The sequence below is a fragment of the Corapipo altera genome, unplaced genomic scaffold, assembly GCF_003945725.1.
Source record: "Corapipo altera isolate COAL_440 unplaced genomic scaffold, ASM394572v1 56, whole genome shotgun sequence".
In the NCBI taxonomy this organism is placed as follows: domain Eukaryota; kingdom Metazoa; phylum Chordata; class Aves; order Passeriformes; family Pipridae; genus Corapipo; species Corapipo altera.
Genome location: NW_020884896.1, coordinates 2,767,048 through 2,795,045, shown reverse-complemented (window position 1 = coordinate 2,795,045; position 27,998 = coordinate 2,767,048). Strand labels below are relative to the sequence as shown.

Genomic DNA, 27,998 nt, shown 5'->3' with positions numbered 1-27,998 from the left:
TGATTTGCTGTCATAGTTGGCACTCAGTTTAAACTCAGCCTTCTCATTCACATAGCCTTGGGGTGTTTGCTCCTAAAATTCAACAGTTTCCATCATTCCTTTTCAATTCATGTGAGTAATGTTGAACTTCTGATGGTAGGAAACTTTAAAGATGCAAAACCATGTATATTTAAGAGAAGAGTCAAGATTCCCTCTTTGCCAAATATCTGTCAGTTATTACCATTTTTCTGCTATGTAAGACAGCAGAAATATCAAATTTTTTCTGAAGAAGGCATAGAACCTGACTGGATAGTTATGCTTATAGAATAAAAAATTTTACTGTCTCCTCAACTCAGAATTTAATCAATTTTCTGATTTTGTTTTTTCTTTTAGTTATCTATTTTAGAAAAAAAAAATATAACCAAGTCATGTCTGGCTGTGGTGAGTCAAATTCTAATTCTTTTATTCCATCTTCACCTAGCACTTGAGCAAGCTCGGACTTTCATAGGTTCTTTAGTTTTGTGAGGTCTTTAGGATTTCACCCATGTTATGTATGTATAGCTTAATAATTATTTACTTTCAGTAATCCAGTTTCTATCACCTACTCCCTATTTCAAGTAAAACTAAATTTCACAATTTAAAAGATTTCTCCACAACATTCTATTTTCCTGCCCTTAAGTAACTCTCACAAATACACGTGTGTATGTCTGTGCACGTGTCTAATGTGGGATGAGCATCTAGCTCATATTAAGTTTTAATGGGAACTTTTGTGTGCATAGTACAATATATATGCTGTGAATGAAGGAGATAACATGCAGGTATACATATCTACACGTCAGACAATTTTATAAGGTCTAAGAATTAATTGGTTAGTTTAAAATGCTAAAATGATTCCCTGAGGATTTATGAGCTAAGAATGCTCAGGGGTTTAGTGTCCTGACATCTCTTTAATTAGCAGTCTCCAAGATCTCACACTAAGAAGATGCTAAGCCAGTGCCTTCTGTCATATCTCAAGAGTTTCAGAAGGCTTGATAGCCACAGAGGAAGGTGAATGTATTATGTCTGTGAGCTATACAACATGTACAAAGTACATTTTTCTTACTAGTAACAAGTTAGGACTTCTTCCTACCACTCCTGCTTTGATGGTGATGAATTTCTAAAAGAAATCCTAAGAAAAATCCAGCAAAAATGGGTGAGGTAAATAAAGATGCTGTTGAAAAATACCTGGAGAACAATCCTCAGTTTGCCAAGGAGTATTTTGACCGAAAAATGAGGGCAGAAGTGCTGGGAAGTATCTTTAAAGTGAACCCCGGAGATGTGAAGGAAGGAGTCAGCTTCAAAGACATGTCTCGTCTGGAGGAAAGTAACATAATTTTTGAGTTGATAACAGAAATCCAAGATGAAGCAGGTGTTATGGAAAAGATAGTGCACAAGGCCCTGCAGAGGCTGGCACAGCTGCTGGCAGCTGATCGGTGTAGTATGTTTCTTTGTCGTTCCCGAAATGGTATTCCAGAGGTAGCCACCAGGCTTTTGGATGTCACTCCAACTTCCAGCTATGAGGAAAATTTGGTAAAACCAGAAAATGAGACTGTTTTTCCTCTGGACATCGGGATAGCGGGATGGACTGCTCATACCAAGAAGTTTTTTAATGTACCTGATGTGACAAAGGTAAGTGACTTCTCTTGGGGAATGGGTTTCTGTGCATTTGCTTACCCAGCTTCCTACCCAGGTAAAAAGTCAGTCTTTCGAAACATCTCAGAGACAAAATTCAGACCAATAACATGAGAAAAGCATTAGCAGATTGCATAAAATCCAGTAGAACCACATCATGTAGCCTTGTGAGGTATTTCCAGTATCCTCATAGTTGTTGTAATGTCAATGACTATAATAAAGGAGAAGAATATTAGACAGAGACCAGTAAATATTTGTGTTTCTGTTGAACAAGGCAGGCTTCTATTCTGTTTTCCAATATGGGCTGGAAAGTGCTCTCCCTTATCATTCTGTGCTGCCATACATCTATCTCTGAATACACCTAATTTGCAGCTTTTGTAATGAAGATGCATCCTTATAAGTAGGTGACTGAGGACAGATGAAGATGATGCCAACATATATGTTGAGGTTCAAGTCAGCATTTGATTTTAAATGGATCCAATCAAGTAGGTCTAGATCCAGGGTTTTTGTTCAGAACCATCTATAGAAGAAGATTAATGAGTCTGATCTGTTCTGATATTTTTGAAGTTCATATTAAATTTGCACAGAATCACCTTCTGTACTTAAGAGGCTGATAAAGGTTATTATAAATGTTAATTAAAATTATGAGTGACCTAACAAAAATTAAACATGCATGAATGACATCTGCTTTAGAAACTACTCTGAAATATATGGGGAAACATAAATATGCTTGGATTGTTGAAGATTTCTTTAAAAATAGCTAACCTTATATCATCAGATGGTGACATTTTAGTCTTATGTGGAAAAGCTGAGCATAATCAAATGGTGCTAAGATAATTCTCAAGATGACAGTCTGGATTCTCAGTATTTCCTATACAGTCAATTAAAAATTCCAGGACGTTTCAGAGATAGAAATTACCTCAATGTCCTAAGCTCATTGTAAATAATAAAAATATTTATAATTGCCATTATCTATGTTTTCCAAGAGGTAAATGAAAAAATAATACATTTTATAATGCTTACAGTTATAAAGGGTTATTTTCAAAGCTCAGAAACAAATTAAAACATATATATATGTGAAAAGAACATTCCAATATATAGTAAACTACCTCAGATGTAAATAGGAATCACAGGAGCAAACAGAAGAATGACTGATTTGATAAAACAAATCAGTTGATTTTCAACTGACCACTAACGTTTTCTTCAATGATTGCTGTTCTGACAAGAAGAGTCTGACTTACTGCCTCTTACCACCACGTGGGGGGATTGGAGGATAATCCTTCTAAATTCATAAGACTGATTACATGAGAAAAGATCAGGAGGATCAAGAAAGATGTGCCTCCTATCAGACACTGCACTGCTTCTCAACATCAGTATGCGAGAGGCGCCCAGAACAGGGCTGCCCAAATATTTCTGTGTTTGCAGTAGGATTTGTTCAAAATTTTGTGAGAAATGTCATTTGAATATGCTTAAATGAGAGAAATTTTCTGTCCATCTAATCCAACTAGGTATTTTGCACTCATAAATTAATTCATATCAGCTTGATATCTGTCCAGTTATTATTCAGTCATTCTAAGGTAATTTTTACTTAGGCACCCATTTACTCTCTTAGGATTACTGAGATCTATGCCATTAAGCACACACTTAAAAATGCAATTAAACCACAGTCTCTTTAATCTACATTTGGTAACTAAATGTCATATAAATATTTACATTTTATAAGTTAAGTTCAAAACTCCCAGAGACTTCTCTGGGACCAAGGTTTGATATTTAAAAACAACCCCAAAGACGTCAAAATTGTCACGATTTCCATTCTATGTGTACAAAATGTTCCTGTCCAAGTCCACACTCCTCACACAGGCAAAGGTCCCACTAATGTCACCAGAATCTCTACCTCCATAGGGAATCCAGAACTGCAGCTTGAGTTATAATTAGTCCATGGCAGCAGAAATAGGCAGCCACTGAAGCCTTTATCATGTTTTGAAAGGATGATCATTTTTCAGTTCACTTCATACGCACTTCAGTCAAACTAGATTATCTGCTAGATACTAGATTACTCAAATTCTGAACAAAAAATTACAAACAGAATTAAGCCAGAGAGGAATTTTGCCCCTACTGCCTTGTCAGAATACAAAATGCACAATGACTACTTCTAGATGGCTATAGTACCTTAAAAATGTGTCTAGCCACATGTTGACACAGTCCATATCCAAACAGCATAGTGCTTTTTAAATCTTAAGTACATGACAACAGTGACAAACCCATGGTGTGACATTTTCATTCTTTAGTCATCACACCTTTATAACAAAAATAAATGTAATAAAAGATCAGAACAGCAATAAATCATTGGGAGAAAAAATAAATGACTCCACTTTTAGTGCCTGGTAACCAGTTCTTTAGGGATTATCTCCTTCTTCAACCTGGAAAGGTACCAATAAACGTGAGGAAGCTCCTCATCCTGACTAATGCTTCAGAAAAGAAAAGCAGAGGAAAAGATACAGACCTTCTGTAATTCAATTAGCAGGCAGAACAGTCTCTCCCCACAAGATTATGGACCTGTTGACTGTGAGAGCTAATAGTGTTTAATCCAGGATTTAATAGTTGTGAGAAATAGAAGGCCAGGCAGGACCCTTACCCTAACAATTTGTCTCACATTATTCCCAGGGTCTAGCAGAGTATGTGACTCAAATATTACAAAGGAAAATAATAGGTTGCATAAAAATTTGGTATGTCCATTACAATTCTTTAAATAGTAACTGATAACACAGGAAACATTATAAAGGACAGTAAAATTACTTTACATTTTTTAGTAAGGCATTATTTCCAAATAAAACTAAGAAATAGTTCAACAAGGAGTATGTCTTCTGGGGAATGAAAATCTCACATTCTCATCTTGTAAGAACCAATAATAAATACTATATATATTTGCTTTAATCCATAATCTATTTAAATTATTACACTATTCCTTTCAATTCAGAGGTATCTGAAGACAAGGATTTAACTGAGGGCTGGAAACTCAAGAAAAAATATTCCTGGCTTTAGTACAGTATAAAATTACAAAAATGGTGAAAAAAAATGGTTCAAAAGAAGTGAAAGCTTTTGGATTAGAACTATAAATGGACTGAAATGTTCTGATGCTGAAATAAGACCATGCCTCATTTTTAGAGGTCCTGTACAAACCTCAGTGAAGTGAAGAAACAAGAGGCCACGGAGACATTCCAACTCAGATTAAGCAGTCAGAACAGTGATCTTTGTGTCACTTAATTTAAACACTGGAAATCTATGATACAAACCAACTTAAATACATCTTCAAGTTGCAAGTACTTGTATCATTCCCTTGCAAGCTGATCCAGCTTCAGACTGCAGCTTTACTTCTCTTTAATGCAAGGGTGGGAGAGACTTTAATTCCAGGCCTGTCTGAAGCAACAGGAGTTTCAGACTGATGTGAATGTCCTGGGCCCCAGACTCCAGGCTGTGCCTGAAATGAGGTGGCCTTTCACCTCGGAAGAATGTGCATCGTGAATGTGAATTTCCACTCCTCTATCTTATCATCTTGATAATAAAAATCAGATTGTCAGAAATTCACACTCAACACAGTAAATATTAACTGGAAAAATGTAAACATGTTCCTATCTGTTATAAAGACAAAGGTTCAGTCAGTTTACCAGAAAATATTTTAACACAGAAACAAATTTCTATTAATCGTGCCTTTCAGAAGGAAACAACAAACAATTCTTCTCTTGATTTAGTGTTAAAAGAGGAAAGCTCCCAAAATTGAAGAAAAAATACATGTTAAAAATTAAAAGGAAAACCTCCCTTTTAACCTAGTTTTCTTAGTTTATGTGAAAAAATACTTAAAGCAATACAATACAAATCCAATTTAAAAAAGTTCCAAAATAGCCACTACATATGGCAAGTAACAAGCAGGCATTTCCCTGACAAAACTGAAAAGTTCAACCCCCAAGTGTTGTTAAATATATATTAATTTCTATTTGATTCAGTTTCACAACCCTAGTGATCTTGAAGATAACAAAGTCAATTTGTTCCATAATGCTAGTAAGTTACATCTCAAAATGCAATTTACATCCCTGACAATGCACGGTTTTTGGAGTGTGGCCTAAGGAATGGACAACTCATTTAACTAATTGGGTCTGGTCTTGAATCAGATTGATGACATTTTGTAGCTAATGGTAGGTGTTCTTCATTTTCTATTCATACTCAATTACATCATTATGAAACAAAAACATTCATGAGTTGAAATTAGGCTAAGCAGAAGTATGAGATGAAGCAATATAGCACACCAATACCACCTATTGAGTGCTTAAAATTTTGAGAAGCCTGAACCAGTGGAAGACAAAAGAGTGGAAGAACAAAATATCAGGAAGAGAAGAAAACACTGCAGAGCTACCAGAAAGAAAACCAGAAACATGCAGAGATAATGCAAGGAAATACAGGAGCTTGACACCAGCTCCTCATGTCAAAGATTCTTGCGGTTCCCATTCCAGTAGTGCTCCACACCCACTCCCAGTCATCACACATCCAAAGGATGATATGTTTTGGCTAGTTTAAGTTCATTTATGCAACACAAACCTCCCGCCCAAAAGAAGCAAAATAGTCATAACTGCAAGAGGTCACAGTAAGCCCTTCTTCCTCTGTGCTTTACAAGGAGAAAGAGGTGGAGAAAAATAGGCATTTACTCTCTTGGTCCTATTACTTCACCTGCAGGATTAAGTCTTATCACTTCTGTTCCATTGGGTCACTTCAACCCCATGTGGCACTACAGGTTTGGGGAAGAGTGGCTGGAAGCTGCCCAATGGAAAAGAACCTGTGGGTGCTGGTCGACACCAGCTGAACACGAGCCAGGTGGCCAAGAAGGACCATGGCATCCAGACTTGGATCAGCAATAGTGTGACCAGCAGGACCAGGCAGGGATCATGTCCCTGTACTCAGTGCTGGTGAGGCTATATCTTGAATCCTGTTTCCAGTTCTGGGCCCCTCACTACAAAAAACATATTGAGGTGCTGGAGCACCTCCAGAGAACGGCAACAAAGTTGGAGAAGGATCTGGACCACGAGTCTAATGAGGGAGCTGGGGGTGTTTAGCCCGGAGAAAAGGAGGCTCAGAGAGATCCTTATCACTCTCTACAACTACCTGAAAGAAAGGTGATTGTAGTGAGGTGGGAGTCAGTCTCTTCTGCCAACTAACAAGTGACAGGACAAGAAGAAAGGGCCTCAAGTTGTGCCAGGGGAAGTTTAGATTGGATATTAAAAAACATTTCTTCACTGAAAGGGTTGTGCTAGCTAGCTGTGCTAGGTAGGTGCTGGTGCTACCTTAGTGCAAATCCAGGACACGTTGCACGTCTTGGGTTGGATCTAAAGAACTGATCATTGTGTAGCAAATGGCTTGGTATCTCAACTTTAAGTGGAGCTAGCAGGAAATGCTTTCAGATGTACTACAGTTAAAGAGTTAGCAGCAGACTGTTTTTTCCATAATTTCTTTTTTAAAGCCTATTTTATGATTTGATTGAGAGCTGAAAGTTCAAAACAGCGCTCTAAAAGACAGTTTGATCCATAAGAGCAGGTTCAAGTAGACTAAATGTCCACATTCATGTAGTCATGGGAATACCAAGATGTTCTTCGGGCTCTGGTATTGCAGACCACATTTCCTCTGAAAAACTCGCGTGACCAAATTGCTTCTTCTGAACACTTCTTAACACCACTGCTTGTACCTTCAGCCTGGAGTTATTGAACAAAGTAAGACATAGCAGCTGTGTCCTGCTGATTCAGCTTCTTTGGTATATATACATCCATTTTAAGCATTCAGAAATACAGGGGTGTCTGAAATTTTTATTTATTCCCTCATAACAGTACACAGTGCCCTCAACCAGAAACTTGAGCCTCACCATCATGCTAGATGCTCTTACTGGTGCAGAAGGACTACAAAATAGGGTTAAATTATCTATGTGATTTACTTGATTTTCAGTGGCTAAAACAGAGATTTAGAATTTGTTACTGAAGCCCAAAACCACATCCAAGTCCAGAATGGTTATGTCAGTAGGTAGTACATCTCAGAGAAAACCAAGTATTTCCATGTAATAACATATTTATTTAGCAGGCTATTTGATTCTTACACAGAAGAGATAGATTGGCATTTTCTGTCTGTTGAATGAGATCACCCCACGCCTTTCTCTGAGAAAAACTGAAAACAGCAAAACAGGGAAATTTTGTCAAAAATAGAGAAGACATCCCCTTTTCATGTGGACAATATATTCAAAACTGGCTACACTTTCCAGGGACCCAAACACAACCTGACACATTGAATGCTTTTTATAAGGATGACATAGGCTGTCCTTAAGAGAATCAACTCTCAGTAAGAGAGTCCAGGCTTTAAATACAGAAAAGAAATTTAAGAGTTACTTCCAGAAATTTAATTCCTTTCACCAAAATGCAGCTCTGGAAGGAAAGAAAAAGGAAACATAAAAGGCAAATGTAGAAGACAGACTATCTAAAGAGTATGAAGAACTGAAGGGAAAAAAAAAATCCAACCCTAATATTTTGATCACATAATAAAATTCAGTCTTCCTTCTCAGGGTTGTGTATGCTATAAATTCAAAATATACTAGAAAAAGTTGCTAGACCAAAGAGGGGGAAAGGAAATTAAGAGGAAAGATCTAAATTGCAGACAAAAAAATTTAGTTCTGGCATTTCCGAGTACTGTCACACTTGATTTTATGCTCTAGAAAATATTTATTTGTTGGGGTTTTTGTTTAAGTAGCTCTCTATATAACTTATGAAAGCTGAAATTCCATTATGTGGCATTCTGCAACATTCTCCAGCCTATCAGCAAGGAAGACACCTTGAGATCCACCACTCAGATCTCAGCTGCCTAAGCTAATGCAGTCATCAGTAGCAGTAATATTTACCAGCTTTGTGGGTGGACATGGAGTAACAAGTCAGTTGCTTTATAAGTGGCTTCACAAATATTTGTCAACAGTAGAAGACTGGTAAGATTTAGGAATCTTGATTCTGCCTGGATGCCCTTAAAACAGGACTCTGTTGGGCTTGCTCTGGCCAGCTGCCATTCCTCTCCATGGTGTTCCAATGCAGTCTGACCTTCCCTGGTTACCAGGCCACTTGCTGCCTCCTGACATTCTTATTTAACACCAGCTGCTCATCACCTTGAGAAATCAGAAGCAGACTTGTTAAAGGAAATTCAAGGAGACTCTGCCATTGACTGCAGATCAAGACATGAGTGCTCATCTCTCTGAAGAAGTCCGAGCACTGCCCTTTAGCAGTGGCATATGTGAGGGGATGGAAAAGGCTCAGTGAAGACAGTTTGGCTATTTTAGCTGCTTACTAGAACCATGTCTCTTCTCAGTATGCACATATCAATAGACTTCAACCCCCCAAATCATAACTCACTCCATTCAGGTGTATTTTCATAATAACATCACAAAACATAACAGCCCTTGACAGACAGATTTCCTCAAAAATTTTTAAATCTCTTTTTTTAAGAGAACACTAAAGCCATTCAAGAAAATACCAAGAATTTCTTTGATACGAGGAAATAAAACAGTTTTCCATTAAACACGAACTAGCCTCTCAGTATTTTTTACATTAAAAATTTAAAATAATAACTTTTGCTAAACCCTCCTAAGCATTCAGTTTCAAGGATGAAACTGGCTGGATAGTTAGTTGTGGCTCATTCATTAGTCACATGGTTTTATTCCCACAGGATCACACACACAACAAAAGCAGCTCTGTGTTTTGATCCCCCTAGTCCTACACCCTTCCTTTCACCAGAAGAGTATGTTGGGCTGGGAGCAACAGGACTGGGAGCCTGTCAGACAGGAAGAAACAAGAAACAGCTCAGCCACATGTGTACGTGCAGGGGATGCTTCTCTGCCAGAAGCATTTTTAGCCAGGACAGATGGTAGTTTTAAATACTAGGTGTTGGAACAGTATAATGAATTTTATCTACAGAAATAATTAAATAATAATAAATATTGACATAGCTATGAAGTAAATCTCTTACATGCAAGCCATATGTATTAGATTCATGGGTTATCAGGGAGCAGTTCTTATTGTTCTTTCATTTATTCTAGATTTTCACACATTTTTAATTCCTCAAATTCCTCAGCATTATAATAAAGACCTGTGCAGAACTTGGTTTCAGAAACTATCTTCATAGCCAATGCCTAAGTTTAGCTTGTACATATAACTCTGCAAGATTGAGTTAAATAATGATAAAGGGTTTTTTGTAAGTATAAACCTACTGCAGTGTGAAACTGTGCTCACAGCATTGCAAACAGAAGTCAAATGAAATGATCATTTACTCTTTGCATGTAACTAATTGTTCTGCATTTAATTTGTGATTTTTTTTTTTCTTTCAGAACAACCATTTTTCTGACTTGCTGGACAAAAAAACTGGTTATAAAACAGTCAATATGTTGGCAACTCCAATTACACAGGGTAAAGAGGTGCTTGCTGTTCTGATGGCACTCAACAAATTAAATGCCCCTGAGTTCTCAAAAGAGGATGAAGAGGTAATAACATTAAATGACACACAACGATATAGCTGTTAGTTCAATTAGTAGTTTGAGTGATTCTATCCCTTGGTTTGATACTTTAGTCTTATTTTTGCTCTTTATCATTTTTAGGTATTTAAAAAATACCTCAATTTTGTGTCTTTGGTCATAAGAAATCATCACACATCATATCTCTACAATATCGAATCACGAAGAAGTCAGGTATAGAAGAATTTTTCAATGATAATACTTATTTATTACAATTACAATTGATTGATTGATTGATTGTGACTTAATTTTTGTGTGAAACCACTCTTATTCCCACTATTTTATATTCTTGCATGCTTACTGAAGTAAGGATACCATCTATTTATTTTTTCATATGATAACAGTAATGCACCTTATCATTTTGTTCTGGAATGCCTAGGATGCATATGTTTCCCACTGTTATGAATATTTACCCTTTTTCTCTTTTGTAAATAGATGCTTTTGTGGTCTGCCAACAAAGTATTTGAAGAGCTAACAGATATAGAACGGCAGTTTCACAAAGCACTGTACACTATTCGAATGTATCTGAATTGTGAAAGATACTCCATTGGTCTGCTGGACATGACTAAAGAGAAGGTAACAACTATTTTGCCTACTTGCTAGAAATGTCCTACTCCCAACTTTAAGTCTCAAAGACACAAAGTTACCATCCTTTCTAGCCCTTTGGGATAATTTATATAAATTTAACCATGTTACAAAGATTACATGTGAAATATAAGCATGGCAAAGGATACAATCATGATAAACCTGAAGGCTAATTTTGAAATAATTTTTCATACTAATAATTCCATATGAGAAAGGGTAGAAGAGGGAAGTGCAGGTCTGAAATACCTGCCTTCTAAAACAACAATTAAGCTGTACAACTGTCTAGAGATACGATTCAGGTTAGCCTGCAAATTTACTGGTAAACATTGCCTGGATTATAATGAACAATGTTTTCTTAATTGTCTGAAATGTGACCATAGTAAACTATGGAGAAATAAAAAAACCAAAATTGGATTCCACAGATGTGATGTTATCTTTGAACACAGAACTGGTTTGGTTTTTTTTCTTTTGCTGAACCCTGTGTATCATTTTCTCAGGAGTTCTACGATGAGTGGCCAATCCGGCTGGGGGAGGCAGAGCCATACAAAGGCCCCAAGACACCTGATGGACGAGTAAGGATATTAATTTTTCTTTTTATGAATCTTAAGTTTGACATTGAGGTTGTACAGGTCACCTACATGTTTTTCTCTTTTCATTTAGGAAGTTAACTTTTATAAGATTATTGACTATCTTTTACACGGACAAGAAGAAATCAAAGTCATTCCGTGAGTATTCATTGGCACCCTGCAAATGTGTGGTAATTAGATATATTGCTGGGATAGAATAACATGTCTATATTGTAGAAATAATTTAATTTTATTGTCTCTCTAAAGGTCACCTCCAGCGGATCACTGGTGTCTTATCAGTGGATTGCCAACATATGTTGCTGAAAATGGACTTGTAAGTTCATAACAATAGTAAAATATAGAAGTTTTAGTTCATACAGTCGTTCTGATTGAACAAAAAAAACCAATCCCAAACCTCCACATAACCAAAATCCTCTACAAAAATACGATGTTGTTCTAGTGTCATTGGTTCCTAGTGAAACCACATAAATCAGTAGTCTGGATGGAGACAAGGCCTCAGCACAAATGGCCAAAACATCTGGAAAATTTTCTTCTGATTATGGTGATATCAGAGGAATAATGTGTGCATCTGACATCACTTTGGTGTGCTAAGTCTCATAAAAAAAGTCAAAGTAAGAAAACAATCACATACAAAGTTTTAAAATTTTCTTTTTTTTCTTATATCTTCTTGTGTAGACAATATAAGTAATTCAAAGTCATGGTGTATGATAGCTATTAGTAACCCTATGGCATGTTTAATAGAGCCCTTAGAACTCAATTATTTCATTCTAGAAACCCCCATGCCATTTTAAACTGGAAGTAATTTTCTTAATCATTATGCTTTTGCACTGTGAGACATCCTACACGAGGGACTTTGCTACAAACACTCCAGAATGATGTCTGGTAGAATAACCACATCTAATTTAATAGGAACAAAGTTTTAAAACTAAGTTTTAATTTCCCTAGCTAGCTAGGATGTTTACTGTTCCTAGCTTAGAAAATAAATATACCTTTTTAAAATATTAGGCTAAGTCTTGATACCCATTATATTCCATTTAAACAATGCCTCATTTTCTTTATGCTGCAGATTTGTAACATGATGAATGCACCAGAAGATGAATACTTCACATTTCAGGTAATTTCAGTAATGTTAATAATTATAGTTATATATTTATACATATATATTTATTATATTATAGATATAATATAATAAATTATATCTATATTCTACAGTATAGATATTGTAGACAAATATGCTAATGTTTGCCACTAATTAGTTATACAGTTGATTACATAAATAATTTCTCCTTTGTGATGCATGGATCTTGTTGTTGCATTGCTTGTATCAATAGCTGTGTTATTACTTTCAAAGAAATATACATTTCCTGGTTTTTGGCTTTCCTACAGAAAGGACCAGTGGATGAGTCTGGATGGGTTGTTAAAAATGTCCTGTCGTTGCCTATTGTCAACAAAAAAGAAGAAATTGTGGGAGTTGCAACATTTTACAATAGGAAAGATGGAAAGCCTTTTGATGAGTATGATGAACAGATCATTGAAGTAAGCTTAATAGGATTAGAGGGTTTAAGGAGCATGTAATGTTAATAAAAATTATTATAGTAAAAAGTAATTTTAAATATCTGAAAATTTCCAAATAGGCTGTATTAACATCTAGACAAATGTCTATCTTCTTCACCATACAGTTTCTTAGGAATCAGAGATTTTATTTGCCTATATAAAACCAAAAAATTATGAGCGATCATTTACATGCCAGTAACAAAAAGAAGTCACATAAAATTTTATTTTCAATCATTTGACTAGTTAGTCATGGTCACCATGGGTAAGCAGAATGGCATGCTTCTTGCCAATGGATATTGAGCCTGTGATCATGGGAGTTCACATAATATCCATGATCATACGTACTCAGGCAAGATAAGATGCTACACAGTGTATCCAAGTCCACTCACCTGACTTAAGCTTCATAAGCCTCAAAGTCTGCTATATAAAGTGGGAATATGGGGCCTTAATTACTAGGCTGAGATAAACAACCTCATTAAAAGCTATGAGTACTTACAGAACCAGCTGATGGAAGATAAAGGCCTCTAACAAATAGAGTGGTACATTGTTTTTCAAAGGGTGCTACCAGAAACTGGACCCTAAGAAAAGTAAGTTCAAATTGTTCATTTTATTGTCCTGGCATCATCTCTGCTTTGTTTGGCTTTGTTCTAGACTCTCACACAGTTCCTAGGGTGGTCTGTTTTAAATACTGACACTTATGACAAAATGAACAAGCTTGAAAACAGGAAGGACATTGCTCAGGAAATGCTTATGTACCAGACAAAGGCCACTCCTGCTGAAGTTGAATCTATCCTGGTAAGTTTCTGTACACAACTACAAAATTAAAGTGGGAAATTTGCTACACAAAAACTTAATTTTCTTACCCTTTTTCATTTTTAGAAATACAAGGAGAAATTAAATGTAAATAGTTTGGATGAATGTGATCAAAAGGATCTTGTCAGGATTTTGGTAAGTCATTAAACTGAAAATTCTGGTGATGTATTTCTGTCAGACAGTAATGTGTCCTCATCATAGAAAAAGTTGCATATAGCCAAATCCTGATTAATACAATTGACATTAGCTATCAGTGCCACAGGCTAGATGGAGCTTATTTAGTAATACATGGTCAACCTCTACTGTCCCTGTATGTGAGACCCCACCATTACCTACAGGGAAACATTCTGTCCCAAATATACATCAACAGACTTGGATAGTCAAGGTCATATAAAGAAGTGTTTATATGAATTAACATTTAAAGTGCTTAACCTTTTAAAATATCCATGGAGACAATGCTATATCTGTAATTGAATTTAATTTATTTAATTTTGAAAATAAAAGAAGGGATATTGAAGTGAGGCCACTTTCATTCTCAGTAAGAGTATGTAGGAGTAATGTAGGAGTGTCAGTGGAACAAACCTACTTTCAGATTAATTTTCCTGCATTTCCTTAGGCGGAGAAGTCCAAAGACAGTGATCCGTGACTTCACAGTGACAAAACAGATTTGACCTAATCAGGTCTCTATTCTACTACTCTGGTACTACTAAAACAAAAATGAGTCATTTCTTTTCCAGACTGTGCAGTTCTCTGGCTGCCTTAGTATTTCAACCTAGAAAGGATGTGCCTTTTTGAAAGAAAACTCCTAATTTTTCCCATTTAGTGCACTTCTTTTCTTGTGCAGCAGTCCTGGAGCACATTCATTGGCCTATTTTATCTGAAAAAAACCTCAAAGATGTGCTCCAGGAAAACACTGAATGAACTTCCACTGTTAATAGATCAAAACAGAGCTAGGCTGAAGAAAAAAGGTCAAATATACACAAATCTGTCCTGTACCAACCACTTCATATATTTCCTACTATTACACCACATTTGCTGAGGTACACATAGCCATAGGGAAAAGACCTCTTCAAACTATTTTTAGCTACGTACATGTGCATGCTGGAATGCATTGGTGTTAATGTTTTACTGGCTTCTACAAAACAGATACTCAGACAGCTTGCAAGTGGTGAAACAAAAAAATATCAACAGATCATGTGTAGCTTCACATACCTGTTAAAGGAAATTTATTTTGGCTGCATGCAAAACTGCAAAAAACAATAGATAAACATTATAAAATTTCTCTACTGGTAGAGCAAAACCTGAGTATTATGGTAAAGGCTCCAAATGTGAAAACGTAATACTGGTATGATTTTTAAATCTCCAAAAAGCAATTAAAGTGGGTTCTCTCAACATTGTGAAGTCACAAATTCAAAGGTCTAATATCATCTGCACTTCCAAGGCTACATGCATATGCTTTATCCTATTATAAGACCTGGAGTCCCAGATACCTAATGGGATAAAGCAGGTGTTTCTAGATCTGATGATTCACAAAGTAATGGGTCTTAAACCATCACTTGTCTAGGTTTCTTTGCCCTTGATCTCTGATTTGCGTAGATATAAAGGAAAAACCCAGGGAGAAGGAAATGGATGTTTAGCCTTGTTTTTGAAACACATGCATACATTCAGTCATCTTTTTTCCTTATCCAAAAAGTAGAGATCATTTATACACTGCTATGGAGGAAGGCAGTCATTGTAATAATATAGTCTACTCTTTGTGTTGCATCAGACTTCCTTCAGTTAATTCTTGTTTGGCTTGGAGCACATTCTTTAAAATATAATACTGCTCCCCCTAGGCTTTGGGATACACAGATGAAGAGTGTTATAGAAGAGTCCACAAGTGGTGCTGGGTTTCTTAACTTTGGTATCTTCTGCATTTTAGAATTCAGTATATGTTTTATGGAGGTTGTCAGTACAAGCTGGACAAAACTCTGTGTCTGCCCTTCAGAGAGAAAAATCTTGGAATGGCAACCAGACAACTTCTAATGAAATTTAGTATGTGGGGCAAAGGTTATGTACTTACACAGTCTACTACTCCTGGAATGATCCCTCATTTTCTTCAGTGGTCAGACTGTTCAGAATAGACTGCTGTAAACTACAGAAAGGCAGAATCACCAGCAACTACAGCACTAGGAAGTAAATGACTTGAAGGGATTTAAATAAACCATAATAACAATACATACTATATGCTTGGTACATTTAAGAATTGTAACAATCTTTACTTTGTGCATATACTGAGATCATTCAATAGTGAAGTAGTCAAGAATCTACTACATCAGACAAATGAGAACATAAATAAGATTTGTGAGTTTATAAATCTGATCCTGTAGGATTTTCCAGTCCACTTTCCATGTGTCAAATCAATCTTACAGATTTGTCTATTAAGTGTATATAGACTAGTACAAAGAGAGACTATCACAGGAGAAAAGGTAGGACAGACCTATTTTGAGAGCTGGTTATGGAGCAGAAACAAACAGCTAGCACTCCAGAAGTCAAACAATGTACAGGAATCTTTGCTTGCCTATAGTGTCTCCAAGAGAAGACAAGGCTATGGGTAGGTAGGCATGCAAGGAAACTTTCTGGTAAAAACAAAATGCTGTTGCTATGCTTTATTCAACTGCAATAGTAAAAAATGTTTTGGTCTAGACAGGTTGGTTTTGGTTACTATATGCTTCACTATTCGTAAGATCCAAAAGGGAAGAACACTCAGTGAGAACAATTTTGGTTGTGAAAAAGATGAACTGTACCCTTGAGATCAGGCTAAAAGTGTAAGAATCATTGGATTTTATACCAGGAAGGAGAATTTCCAGGGCCCGAGGTTTCTAAACTTAGGAAATGTTGAGATGGCCACAACAAATTGTGTTGGAATTCAAAGCAGGAAGAATCTGTCCAAGGTTTTTATTTATTGTCTTTGAGAAGAAAGCCAGCAATATCACAACTGTGTTTCATGACTTAATACACATTAGTTTGTACTGACACCTGAGGCCTTTGAAGACACAGCAAGCATACTTTCCTTGAGCAATATTTCTACTGAAGAAAATGAAAAAAAAAAGCTTTTCCAACTTTGTTCTTGCCAGAAAACCCCTTGTTTTTGATTTTTCCTAACAGAAAGAAGAATTACCTGATCCAAAAGATTTAGAACTGTATGAATTTCGCTTCAGTGACTTTCCTGTTACAGAGCATGGCCTGATAACTTGTGGAATACGACTGTTCTTTGAGATAAATGTTGTCGAAAAGTTCAAAGTCCCAGCTGAGGTTTAGTTTATTTTTTCCTGTTTATATTTATTTTTAAATAGCTGATTTTAGGTACTTTAATCTAGAAGTAGATAATACTAAAATATTAGCGGTATGGTTAACAACCTTCTATTTTTAATGAAACATTTACATATTTGTCATAAAAACATAAAACTAATCTTGAATTGTGTGACCTATATAGAGGATTAAATCAACATGCATTTCTATAAGAACAATTTGCTGTTTCAATGTTTAATTCAATGAAAAGCATTTATTTTCAAAGAACTGGCACATTATTACAGTAAATTCATAGTATATTCCAGTAATTTTATAGGAATTCCATTGTTTTGTTTCAATTAGCAGCACAGTCTTAATCACTTTTGTTCCTAATAGGTTCTTACAAGATGGATGTACACAGTCAGGAAGGGTTATCGAGATATCACTTACCATAACTGGAGACATGGATTCAATGTGGGACAAACAATGTTTACTCTACTGATGGTAATGTTGCTAATATTAACCTTACATTCATTATTTAGTTTTCTTTCAATTCCAAATGGGAAATTCAGGAAGACACACACTTGGAATTATCTGTTTTCTTTTACAGACAGGCAAAATAAAAAAATACTATACTGATCTAGAAGCCTTTGCCATGGTTGCTGCTGCTTTCTGCCATGACATTGATCACAGAGGGACCAATAACTTGTATCAAATGAAGTAAGTACAAATGCTCAAAAACATGGTAATGTACTGTTTTTAATGGCAAATGAAAAAAAAAGTCAAAACTTGCAAAAATATAAGGTATATATTCCATATTCATCTGGCATGTTATACAGGATTCTGAGCTAACAAGTTTGAGTTTACCACTGAGACCACATGCCCAGAAGTTACACATGCCCAGGAGGTTCAGCTTTGCAGTTCATGCTCCCTCTTGTTCTGAGAAAATATTCTAAAGGATTTCTTTGTGGTTTCTATCTTGTTTGTTATGAAACAATATGAATTAGCAGATGCTTGTTATAAAATGATATTAATTCATTTTAAATTTACCTTTGTATTACAACAATATATATCATGGTGAGACTCACTCTTGTCTTGAAGAGTGAAGAATCGACCATTTAGTCTCTTACATGATCTGTGGGCTTGTTTCCAAGTGCTAGCCAGAGAAGAGACATTTCTCAAAATGTCACGTGTACCAGAAGATTATAATTTTCTGACTACAGTTTCCACCAGCTATGTCTCCAGAGTGATTTATCCTCCCCCTCTGACCCTGAATACACTTCTCACAGGAGAGGCATTTCAGCCTCTGTGCTAGAACAGTGACGCAGGGGGATTTTCCGATTATTCCCAGGGATTCTCCAGGTGACGTAGGAGAGAGAGAATGACAGACACTGATTCTTATCCAGTGGACTGCCTCTCATCCAGACAAGTTTAAGGTGGGGTTTAAATCCTCCTACTGTGGTCTTCCCTAGCTGAAAGCCCTCTACATGAGGTCATATGCAGTAAAGCTATTTATAAAACTCATTAGGCTTTACCACAACAGTCTTAATCACATCAGAAAATGCAGGTATGATGTAGCCCATTCAGGGTTATCTCAGGAATACAGCTATTAGCTGAGGGAAGGAAGGAGGAAAATACAGTTCTAAACATGCAGAACCACCTGGAGCCCTTGTAGGCAGGATACTTCTCCCTTCATCCCACCATCATAGTCTGACGCAGAATTTCCTCTGCTTGAAGCTTAGTCCAATGTCAGGGAAAAGCTTTTAGTTTTGTGATATGACTGAACACACCTAAGCTGTCAGGACTTGTGTGGTCCATAAAATGGTGATTTTGGGGGAAGGGGAGAAGCCCGAGGGCATTAGAGGACTTAAATTCCATTATACTGTTATTTCAGATTTAACTTAGAGTTAACTAGAATCCCAGGGAACATGACCCAGTCATTACAGATATACAAGAGTTCAAAAGCCATACCACAGAATAAACACTAAAGGATGGATAAAAGCTATTTTTAAGGTATACAGGATTGGCATAGATTGTACAAACAGCAAAACTGAACATGCAAGACAAAATAGAGGCATATATTAAATAATACAGCTTTTGTGTTCTGAGGTATCTAACAAGACCTTTGACTTTAGTGGGCACTGAACACCCAGTGCCCTCCCATTTCCATCATCACTCATTCACAAAAATGAAGGCAAGCAAGTTGGATTTTTTTCTCTGTGTCATACCAGTGGTTAATGTATACAGATTAAACTGTTGAACATGGAGATCAGAAGCATTTTAACCCTAAATACATGAAACTTGAATAAAAACTATTGTCTTAAAAATAATATAAATAATTGCCTATTTTTCAACAGGTCAGCTGCTCCACTGGCAAAACTTCATGGCTCTTCCATTTTAGAAAGGCATCATCTAGAGTACAGTAAAACCCTGCTGCAAGATGAGGTACGTCATGGACACTCTGCTTACTACGATCAACACAAAAGATCCAATTAGGTCATAGTGTTCCAAATTTTACTGGGTCTCATTCATTCCTCTATGTCCAGACTAAGAAATTATGCTAAAATTCAGAAGTTTAAGCCAAATTCTTACACATTTTCCACTTTTAGAGAAACATCAGTAATTCCACCAGAAACAGATTCACTTCAGATAGAAAAGCTTTTCCTCTGGGCCTTACTCACGTGCCTCAGAGTTTTTTCCATTTTCACAAAACAGCTGATATTGAAACCAAAGCAGAAAATACAATATATACATGACAACCACATGTTGTCATTAAACCGCTGTACCTGAACAGAGAAACCAGTTCAGCTGCAGGCTCTGGCAGCTGAGGAACAAAGGGATGGAGCTGTTTATGGAGGGCCCCCCTGCTGTCAGGCCAGACCCACCCCACACCTTTACCTTGCTAAACAGAGAAGGGGTCTCATGAGGCTCTGCTGCAGCTCCCATTACTGATCTTCCTGCACCAGGCAGCCGCCCGCAGTTGCCCTTCCCCAGGCGCTGCCGAGGCGATGCTCCCCACTGCAGTGTCCCCAGGCCCAGCTGCCCCACAGGCCCTTCTCCTCCACCGGGGATTGGCCTTCCTGCCCTCCTCAGCACCAGGCTCTGGCTGCAGCAAATGAGACAATTTACACTCTTTATATTTTCCATGGAAATAAGCGATTTAAAGCCAAATGTGCAAGCATGCACCCCTTCCATCCCTTGTTTACAGCAGTGTGGCAGGCACCCACTTCCACCCTCATTTTCCACTTCTAATCCCTGTGGTGATGCTGTTGCCTGACCTCATGAGGTCATGGAATAAATCCTTATGCTAAGCATTTGTTCATTGAAAACGAAGAAACAAAACACCTTTACCTTTACTGATGTCGATGTATTTTTCAAATGTGAGATGCTAGGGACTAACTCCTGCTCTTGGCCAGAGCAGTTGTCAGGACCTCTGGAGGCTCTCACCAGCAGCATCGCTGCTCCCTGTGCTCACACAGGCATTGTCTCTTCTGTTAAAGAAAGAAATAAAGCCAGGACACTCAGAAAACTGCTGAGTGTGACAGTCTCATTTCCTCTGCCTGAGGAAAAGTGCGTTGTACTTACTTACCATGGTAGGCCCCTAACACCACTGCAGGCAATAGTACCAATCCAGGTTAACAGGGGGAAAAGGGCTCTCTACTGGAAAGCTTTAAAAATTCTAGGATAATTAGATTTATGGACTGTGAATTTTTAATTTGTAGCATTATTTTAATTTAGGGACTGTAGTCGGCCAATTTTGTTATACTATGCTGCAAGAACCTGTATAGTACAAACCACAGACAGTGTTATAAAAGGAATTGAATTCATAAACTTTTCATCTTGCAGAGTTTAAACATCTTCCAGAACCTAAATAAGCGCCAGTTTGAAACCGTCCTACACTTATTTGAAGTTGCAATAATAGCAACTGACTTGGCTTTGTATTTCAAGTAAGTACTAAATTCTGTACAACTTTGTACTGAAAAGAAGTCAATCCTATAGAATGTATAACTGTAATTTTTAATTGTTTATATGCATAGAGCTTTACTTAAAATTGTTATTAAGTCTAATTATTGTAAAAACCAAGACATTCTTAGATTCATTATAAGCTTACAAATTAGAGAATACATAAACGTATACAATATTTCGTATAAATTCAGTAGGTCATTTCAATATGCTTTAGTTACAACAAACACTGTATTCCTGAAGTGTGGATTCGGAAGCCTAATCATAATGTTGTTCGCATATGTGATATTTAGCATACCATACAGTAAATACACTAAACAAGAGTATGCTGAAAATGAATATGGTGCTTTACAAAAATCCTACGGACATCAAATGATGTGCTAAATATGCCAAAGACTCCAAATATCAAATCATCCATTCTGTTCCTAAGTTAGTGACTTGATGTGCTTTTATAATGGGTATTTTCTTTAGAGATATATGGAGCCTTCTGTTTTATGATTGGGACAATTTAAAGACAGAAGACAGGAAAAAATTCAGAAAGTTGTTTAATAGCAGTTATTAAATTTTAAATAACAGTAATTCCATTTTTTCATTGATTCTAAACAAAAATTAGAAGATTTATTAAGGAATAGCAAGACACTTTTTATGTTTTTGAAATTTCTTCTTAGTCAGGTCTTAGCAATTCTTTGGATTTTTGATGGGAGGAAGTGAAAGAATATTTATTAGTATTTGCTTCGCTTTTCCCAGTTCAGTATGGTACAGAAATGCACATGTAATACTAAAGAAATGAGAATGCCACCCCAGTTTAATATAAAGAGGTAGGAAATTGGTTATTTGTTTCTTTGTCAGAATTCTGACACATTACTTTACATGTCAGTAGTATATAACAAAATCTAAATGTCTAGGTTACCTGAAAAGTTTCAGTTCAACAGGAGGGTTTCACTTTGATACTACTATGACTAGGATGCTAGTTTGGAAAAGCATAAATATAGTAAATATGGTTTTCTATTTAATTATTAATATAGTAACTTATGTTCTCTAATATATGTTCTATTGGTATGTTTTAACAGGAAAAGAACTATGTTCCAAAAGATTGTGGATGCAATTGAAAAAATGGAAACAGAAGAGCAGGCAATTAAGTATATATCTATTGACCCAACAAAAAAAGAAGTAATCATGTAGGTGGTTAATATTTTACTCTTTATTCAACCAGTTATCTAGAACTAGATTTTAAAAGAATTTGGGCTCCTAAATGCAAATTAAGACTTGATGTTATAGTCCAATGACAAGCATAACCGTGATTTTAAAATAGATGTCTACAATCTTCTTAAAATGTGCAAAATGTGCATCCATCTGCATCTTAGGTATCTAAATTCATTTTAAAATCCAGACTTTTTTTTTTTTTTTTTTAATAATCATCCTAACTATCACAGAATCACAGAATAGTTAGGTTTGGAAGGGACATCTGCATTTAGTCCAATTCCCCTGCCACGTCAGGGTCACCTAAAACAGGCTACACAGGAACATGTTAAGGTGGGGTTTGAATGTCTCCAGAAAGAGAGAATCCATGACTTCCCTGGGCAGCCTGTTCCAGTGCTCTGCCACCCTCAATGTATATTTGTTCTCCCTCATGTTGAGGTGGAATTTCTACTGTTTTAGTTTATGGCCATTGCTTCTCATCCTGTCACCAGGCAGCACTGAAAAGAGCCTGACACCATCCTCTTGACACTCAAAACTACACTCATTTTGGTTTTTTGTTTTCAAAGGGCTATGATGATGACTGGATGTGACCTGTCTGCAATAACCAAGCCTTGGGAAGTGCAGAGTAAGGTAAGTACTTTTGAAATAGACAATACTGGATTTACTCTCTGTTTTACTGCCCATCTGTTGTACGATCAATATCCGCTGATATATATTTAAGTACCTGTTGCTTTCAGAAAAGAACCTCTATCTTTGTCACTGTGAGTGTAGGTGTTCCATGATGTCTCTCCTCAACCACTTCACAGGCTGCCAATCTCTCTCTACTTGTCCTTCCTCTAAAACTGGTATCCCAAATTCTGGCAGCTGTATTTTTGTGCTATACAATTTTTACTACTCTCCAGCTATTTTCAAGGTACAGATTTAACAACAGTATGGTTTGAATTATGTCTGTTCTGCAGATCCCGGTGCCATTGCTAAGCCATAGCTTAAACATGCTAAAAATAAATTCTGCAATACAGCATGGTACAGAAGTACTTCAAGTACTCCAGTACTTATTGACCATCCTGCTGAAGCACATCACCTAGGCTTACAGGAAGGAATATGTTTTAACAATGCATAATCAAAATACAACTGTAGGATGCTTGTAGAGTCTTCTTAAGTTCTATAAGTTACAGTACTACAAGACTGTTATGTTGCTAACATTGCCTTGTTCCCATTGACAATAATCTATCATTTACCCAGCATGCATCAGGATATTATTAATTTGCTGGAAAAAGCCTTCAGTACAGCAGATAGTACTGCTGAAAAAAACTGACAGGTTTTTTTTTTCCCCATTTTCTGGAAAGCCTTGTTCTTTTATTTATTTAAATTTACTGCTTTCTGCTGATAATTCCACTGAATTCTGATTATTCAGGTTGCCCTCATGGTTGCAAACGAATTCTGGGAGCAAGGTGACCTGGAACGAACTGTGCTACAGCAACAACCTATTGTAAGTACTAAATAATTTAACTGTTAAGCAATATTAACTGTCATTAAAACATCCATGATGCTTACTAGATCATGATACCAAAAAGCATGATATCTACATATTCTAAATTACTGCTCTTCTGTTCTAGCCTATGATGGACAGAAACAAAGGAGATGAACTACCTAAGCTCCAAGTTGGTTTCATAGATTTTGTGTGTACATTTGTGTACAAGGTAAGAGTGACTGGTTTTGTTTTCCTACTGCAGCAGTTCTGATGCACAATTAGCGACAAGCTGTTGCAGTTAAAAAATTCTAGACAGCAGCAGGACTCTTGGTCACAGGGTGAACAACAATCACAACTGTCATAATTTTTCAAAGATTTCAAATTTTCAAAGAATTGCTCCCACAGAGCAAATGCAAGAGATATGAATCACATTCATATAAAGGGAAGATACCTGTGAAACTTAAAGGTGCTGAGGTTTTGTTATTACCCTGAATGTCCAGCTTGATTCTTCACAGTCCCATTTAATATATGCGAGCAACATGCAGATGGTTACAGAAAGCAGTCAATGGCACAGTAAAGGGAATAGAAAACTTGAAATACTCTGGATGTATAGATATTCTGTACCTTCTATAAGGCATTGAAATGTCAACATTATTAATCCTTGTCTAGTTTTTCATATTATCCCAAAGAGTCATGCAGAAAAGCGACATGTAATATTTTAACATTTTCAGATATATCCTCATCTGCTTGAAATATACTACAGGATAACAGACTTTTTTATTTTTCCTGATAATTATAGGATAAAATATCATGTATCATATTTATAACTGTATTATATGAGTCAGACTATCATATGTAGGATTAGGGAAGATACTAAAATGTGCAGTATACAATTCCAATATTTTCCTAACAGACTATGTGCACAATAGGGCATTATTATCCTAATATGGTATTTTCAATAATATGCCTTAGAATTAGATCTAACAGGAAAATTAAATGCTTTCTCAGCAGTATTTTCACGATTTCAGGTTTTACAACTCATCAGTGCTTAAAATTTTTAACGTACTAATTTAAATTGTTTGTACAGGAATTCTCAAGGTTTCACAAGGAAATTACACCTATGTTTGATGGTCTTCAAAACAACAGGGTTGAATGGAAAACACGAGCTGATGAATATGACGAGAAGATGAAAGCTATTGAGGAACAAAAGAAAAAGGAAGAAGAAGCAGCTGCCCAAAAAGGTTAAGTAACTTCTTAGATTTTCATTTACATATATTTGTAAGGTAGTCAACATATTCTCTCTCTCTCTCAAATTCACACATGCAGTGCACTTTTGCAATATTCCATTAAACTTTATACTAATAGTATGCAAGTCCTGAATTTGCCAAATTAGCTTTATCTTTACTTGGAAGAGGAGTAAACTTTAAAGATGACACAAATCCAGTATGCTGACTTCATTTTCCGAACTGCAGGATTATATAAAATATGACCATCACAAACGTGAAGGGGATGTAAAATTTCTTTTGCCTAAAGACTTAAAATTGAATGTAATTAAATGCTTATCTGAAATACTAGATATGTATTAAAATTCTGTGTGGCACTAACCCCAAATGTATTCGGGTGCTTTGTTTAAGTTGGAAATGAAAAACATAAGGGAATGGAGGGTATGCATTTGGAACATAAGAAAGCAGTGCAAATCCCCAATTGTCTTCCAAGTTTAAGATAAAGCTTTGGGCTCTACTTCCCTACCACAAGTTTCTTGGCTGAAATAGACTCTCTCATATTACAAATTTAACACTAATCTTCCAAAGAGAGTCCAAGTCCTGAAACTGAAAGCATGGTTCTGCATACCCTAACCTAGAAGAGAATCTGATTTTACAGAAACTGAGAACCTATCACTCAAGTGTAAGAGTCAAATGAGTCAGTTATTTTTATTCTGTAATGCATGTGCAACAGCAGGTCAACAGCTCTGCCAATCAACTGAGATGACTGGTTCAGAGATTAAAACAAAATCGTGATTAAGCCAAAGTGCTTAATTGTCAGCTAGTTTGAAGAAGAAAAGTTAGTTTACTCTGTGTTTCACATTTTTAAAACATAAAACAGTACTGAATAATTTATTTGCTCATCAGTGTCTGTGGGAAATAGGTGAGTATTCTTCACATTTCACACAAAAGAGGGGCTACTCAAGGCCACCCATCAAGTTACTGTCAGTGTGTGAAGTGGAACCAGGATTATTGGCTCCTAAAAAAATTGATACTAGGTTAAAATAACATTAAAAAGAAAAAAAGTTATTGCAAAGTGGTTTAAAAAGTCCTTTAAATTACATGATTTAATCAAAGTGGATTTTTAGAAAAGTTTAATAAAATTAGTCAAATATTTTGGCCTGCTCATGCTGTGATACCACTTACGCACACTTTCACAGAAATTACATCCTCCAAATTGTGTCCCAAATTTATTTTCAATGACACTTTTTTTTCTTGAAATTGCTCATACAATTTTACTTAAGATTAATTTATTGCTGAGAAATAGCTGGTTGTCAGTACATAAAAAGTATTCTTTTCCTTACACTGCAATGTAAGCACCTGAACTTCACAGAAATATTAGCAAGACAAAACAAAACAACCTTGGATCTCCTTATACACCTTCCAACCTCCTTACATATTTGCTTTCTTGGCAAAGAGTATAGTTACTAAAGTCAGATGTTATGCCCTTAAGCATAAGCTTCTTAAATAAAAACAAAATAATAAATTTAGGAAGAGTTGGGTGTTTCCACTCTCACTTGAAGTTAGGATCATCTTAGAACATTGGTATTTTGGAATCACTTAAGCCACTGACTTAGGAAGTATTTTCCCACAGGGAAAACAGCCAAGCACAGACCGATTTGCAGGAGCCAAGGATCTGGCCTTTGCATAGAATAATTGGCATCCCAAAAAGAAAGGGAATTATTCTGCATCTTTTTAAACACACACTGGAATGAGGCCATGCATGTTTGTGAAGGACAGATCTGACACTGTCAAATCAAGGCCATGTAAATATATGGGTTTGTTAAGTCAGTTCATACAAACAAGAATTTGATACATGCTGAACCATGGTCCTTTCTCTAGATCACACTGACCGGGCTATTCTTAGCCATTCAGTAGACACAAAACAAAATAAACATGTTTGCTGAACCACTACAGTGGAAAGTTCAGAACAGAAAGTAAAACATAGCAGAGTATTAAACTGAGAAAATCAAATACATAGTTAGTAACATAGTGTTGATTATATCCACAAATTACAGAGGGTAGGACACTGATTATGTGACATGTTTCAATGCAGGTGGAAAGGGTCGAAAATGACCTAGTAACATGGTGATCCACAGCTTTCAAATGTAAGTTTTAATTCTAATATCGGTATCTTACCTTAAATGAACCTGGAAACGCAATTGATTACATTGAAAGAATCTTAACTATGACCAATGAACATCTGTGGAATCATTTGAGAGAGACAGTAACAGAACCAGTAGCTATAGATAAAAATATAAAAACTATCTCTCTCTCTTAACCATAATTACAAAGGGATTCACGCAGGGTTGAATAAAGGTTTATGTAATTAGGTCAAATTAAAGTTTTTGTATCATCTGCTTCAAAAATAGATTCACAGATTATATTGATCAAAGAGTTCCTTTTCTTTTTTTGCATGGCTTGCATTCCTCAGTTTTGTATGTGTGGGACAGTCATATATACTTAACCGCTGAAACTTTCCAGTAAGAGTGGTTCAGTGTGTGTTTGGTCCTTTGAGAAATGTTAGTATCAACTCCTACACTATATGCACATATGTATATATAATGTGTCATTGTTTCATATTCCTATTTCCCAGACAAGCAGTGAAATTTCAGAAGGTCAAACACACATAATATGCATAAAACAAAAGCAACACCTCTATAACAAGAAATTAGAGCAGGTAAAATTAACAGAAAATACTCATTTTACTTTTCTTATCTGTTTTTTAGAAAATCCAGGTGGAGGTGAAGAAGGAAAATCCAAAACATGTGTAGTTTTGTAATTCTTTGTCTCAAACTGTTCCTGCTACAGAAAAGACATCTAGAAAGAACGTCAATGAACCCCAGTGGATTTCTGCTTTGCATAGAATAGTATAGCTTGATCTCTTAACAATCCTCTTAAAACATTTGCCATTTGTTGGAAATAATTTTTAATGAAGTAAAAAAATGATTACAATTAAAAACTGAAAATAATACCAGTGTGAACTGTGCGCTCTAGGTATTTTTCCATGTCACTCAATTTACATAGAGTGTTTTTATTAAAATAGGTCATTCTGCACACTGTCCAGA

The 27,998-nt window shown here is 36.1% G+C and overlaps 1 protein-coding gene across 1 annotated transcript; it reads left to right on the top strand.

The window, feature by feature from the left end:
- Positions 1 to 27,948, top strand: PDE6C (phosphodiesterase 6C). The gene is made up of 23 exons (XM_027647946.1): positions 1 to 1,647; positions 10,043 to 10,195; positions 10,310 to 10,399; positions 10,661 to 10,801; positions 11,308 to 11,382; positions 11,471 to 11,535; positions 11,644 to 11,710; positions 12,464 to 12,511; positions 12,784 to 12,933; positions 13,603 to 13,746; positions 13,831 to 13,899; positions 16,912 to 17,058; positions 17,431 to 17,538; positions 17,645 to 17,754; positions 19,392 to 19,479; positions 20,881 to 20,981; positions 22,068 to 22,175; positions 22,764 to 22,827; positions 23,612 to 23,686; positions 23,814 to 23,897; positions 24,756 to 24,909; positions 25,625 to 25,627; positions 27,660 to 27,948. Exons 1-23 carry the CDS (start codon positions 1,168 to 1,170, stop codon positions 27,710 to 27,712), a joined length of 2,577 nt encoding a protein of 858 aa, XP_027503747.1. The 5' UTR covers positions 1 to 1,167; the 3' UTR covers positions 27,713 to 27,948.
- The last annotated feature ends 50 nt before the right edge of the window (positions 27,949 to 27,998 follow it).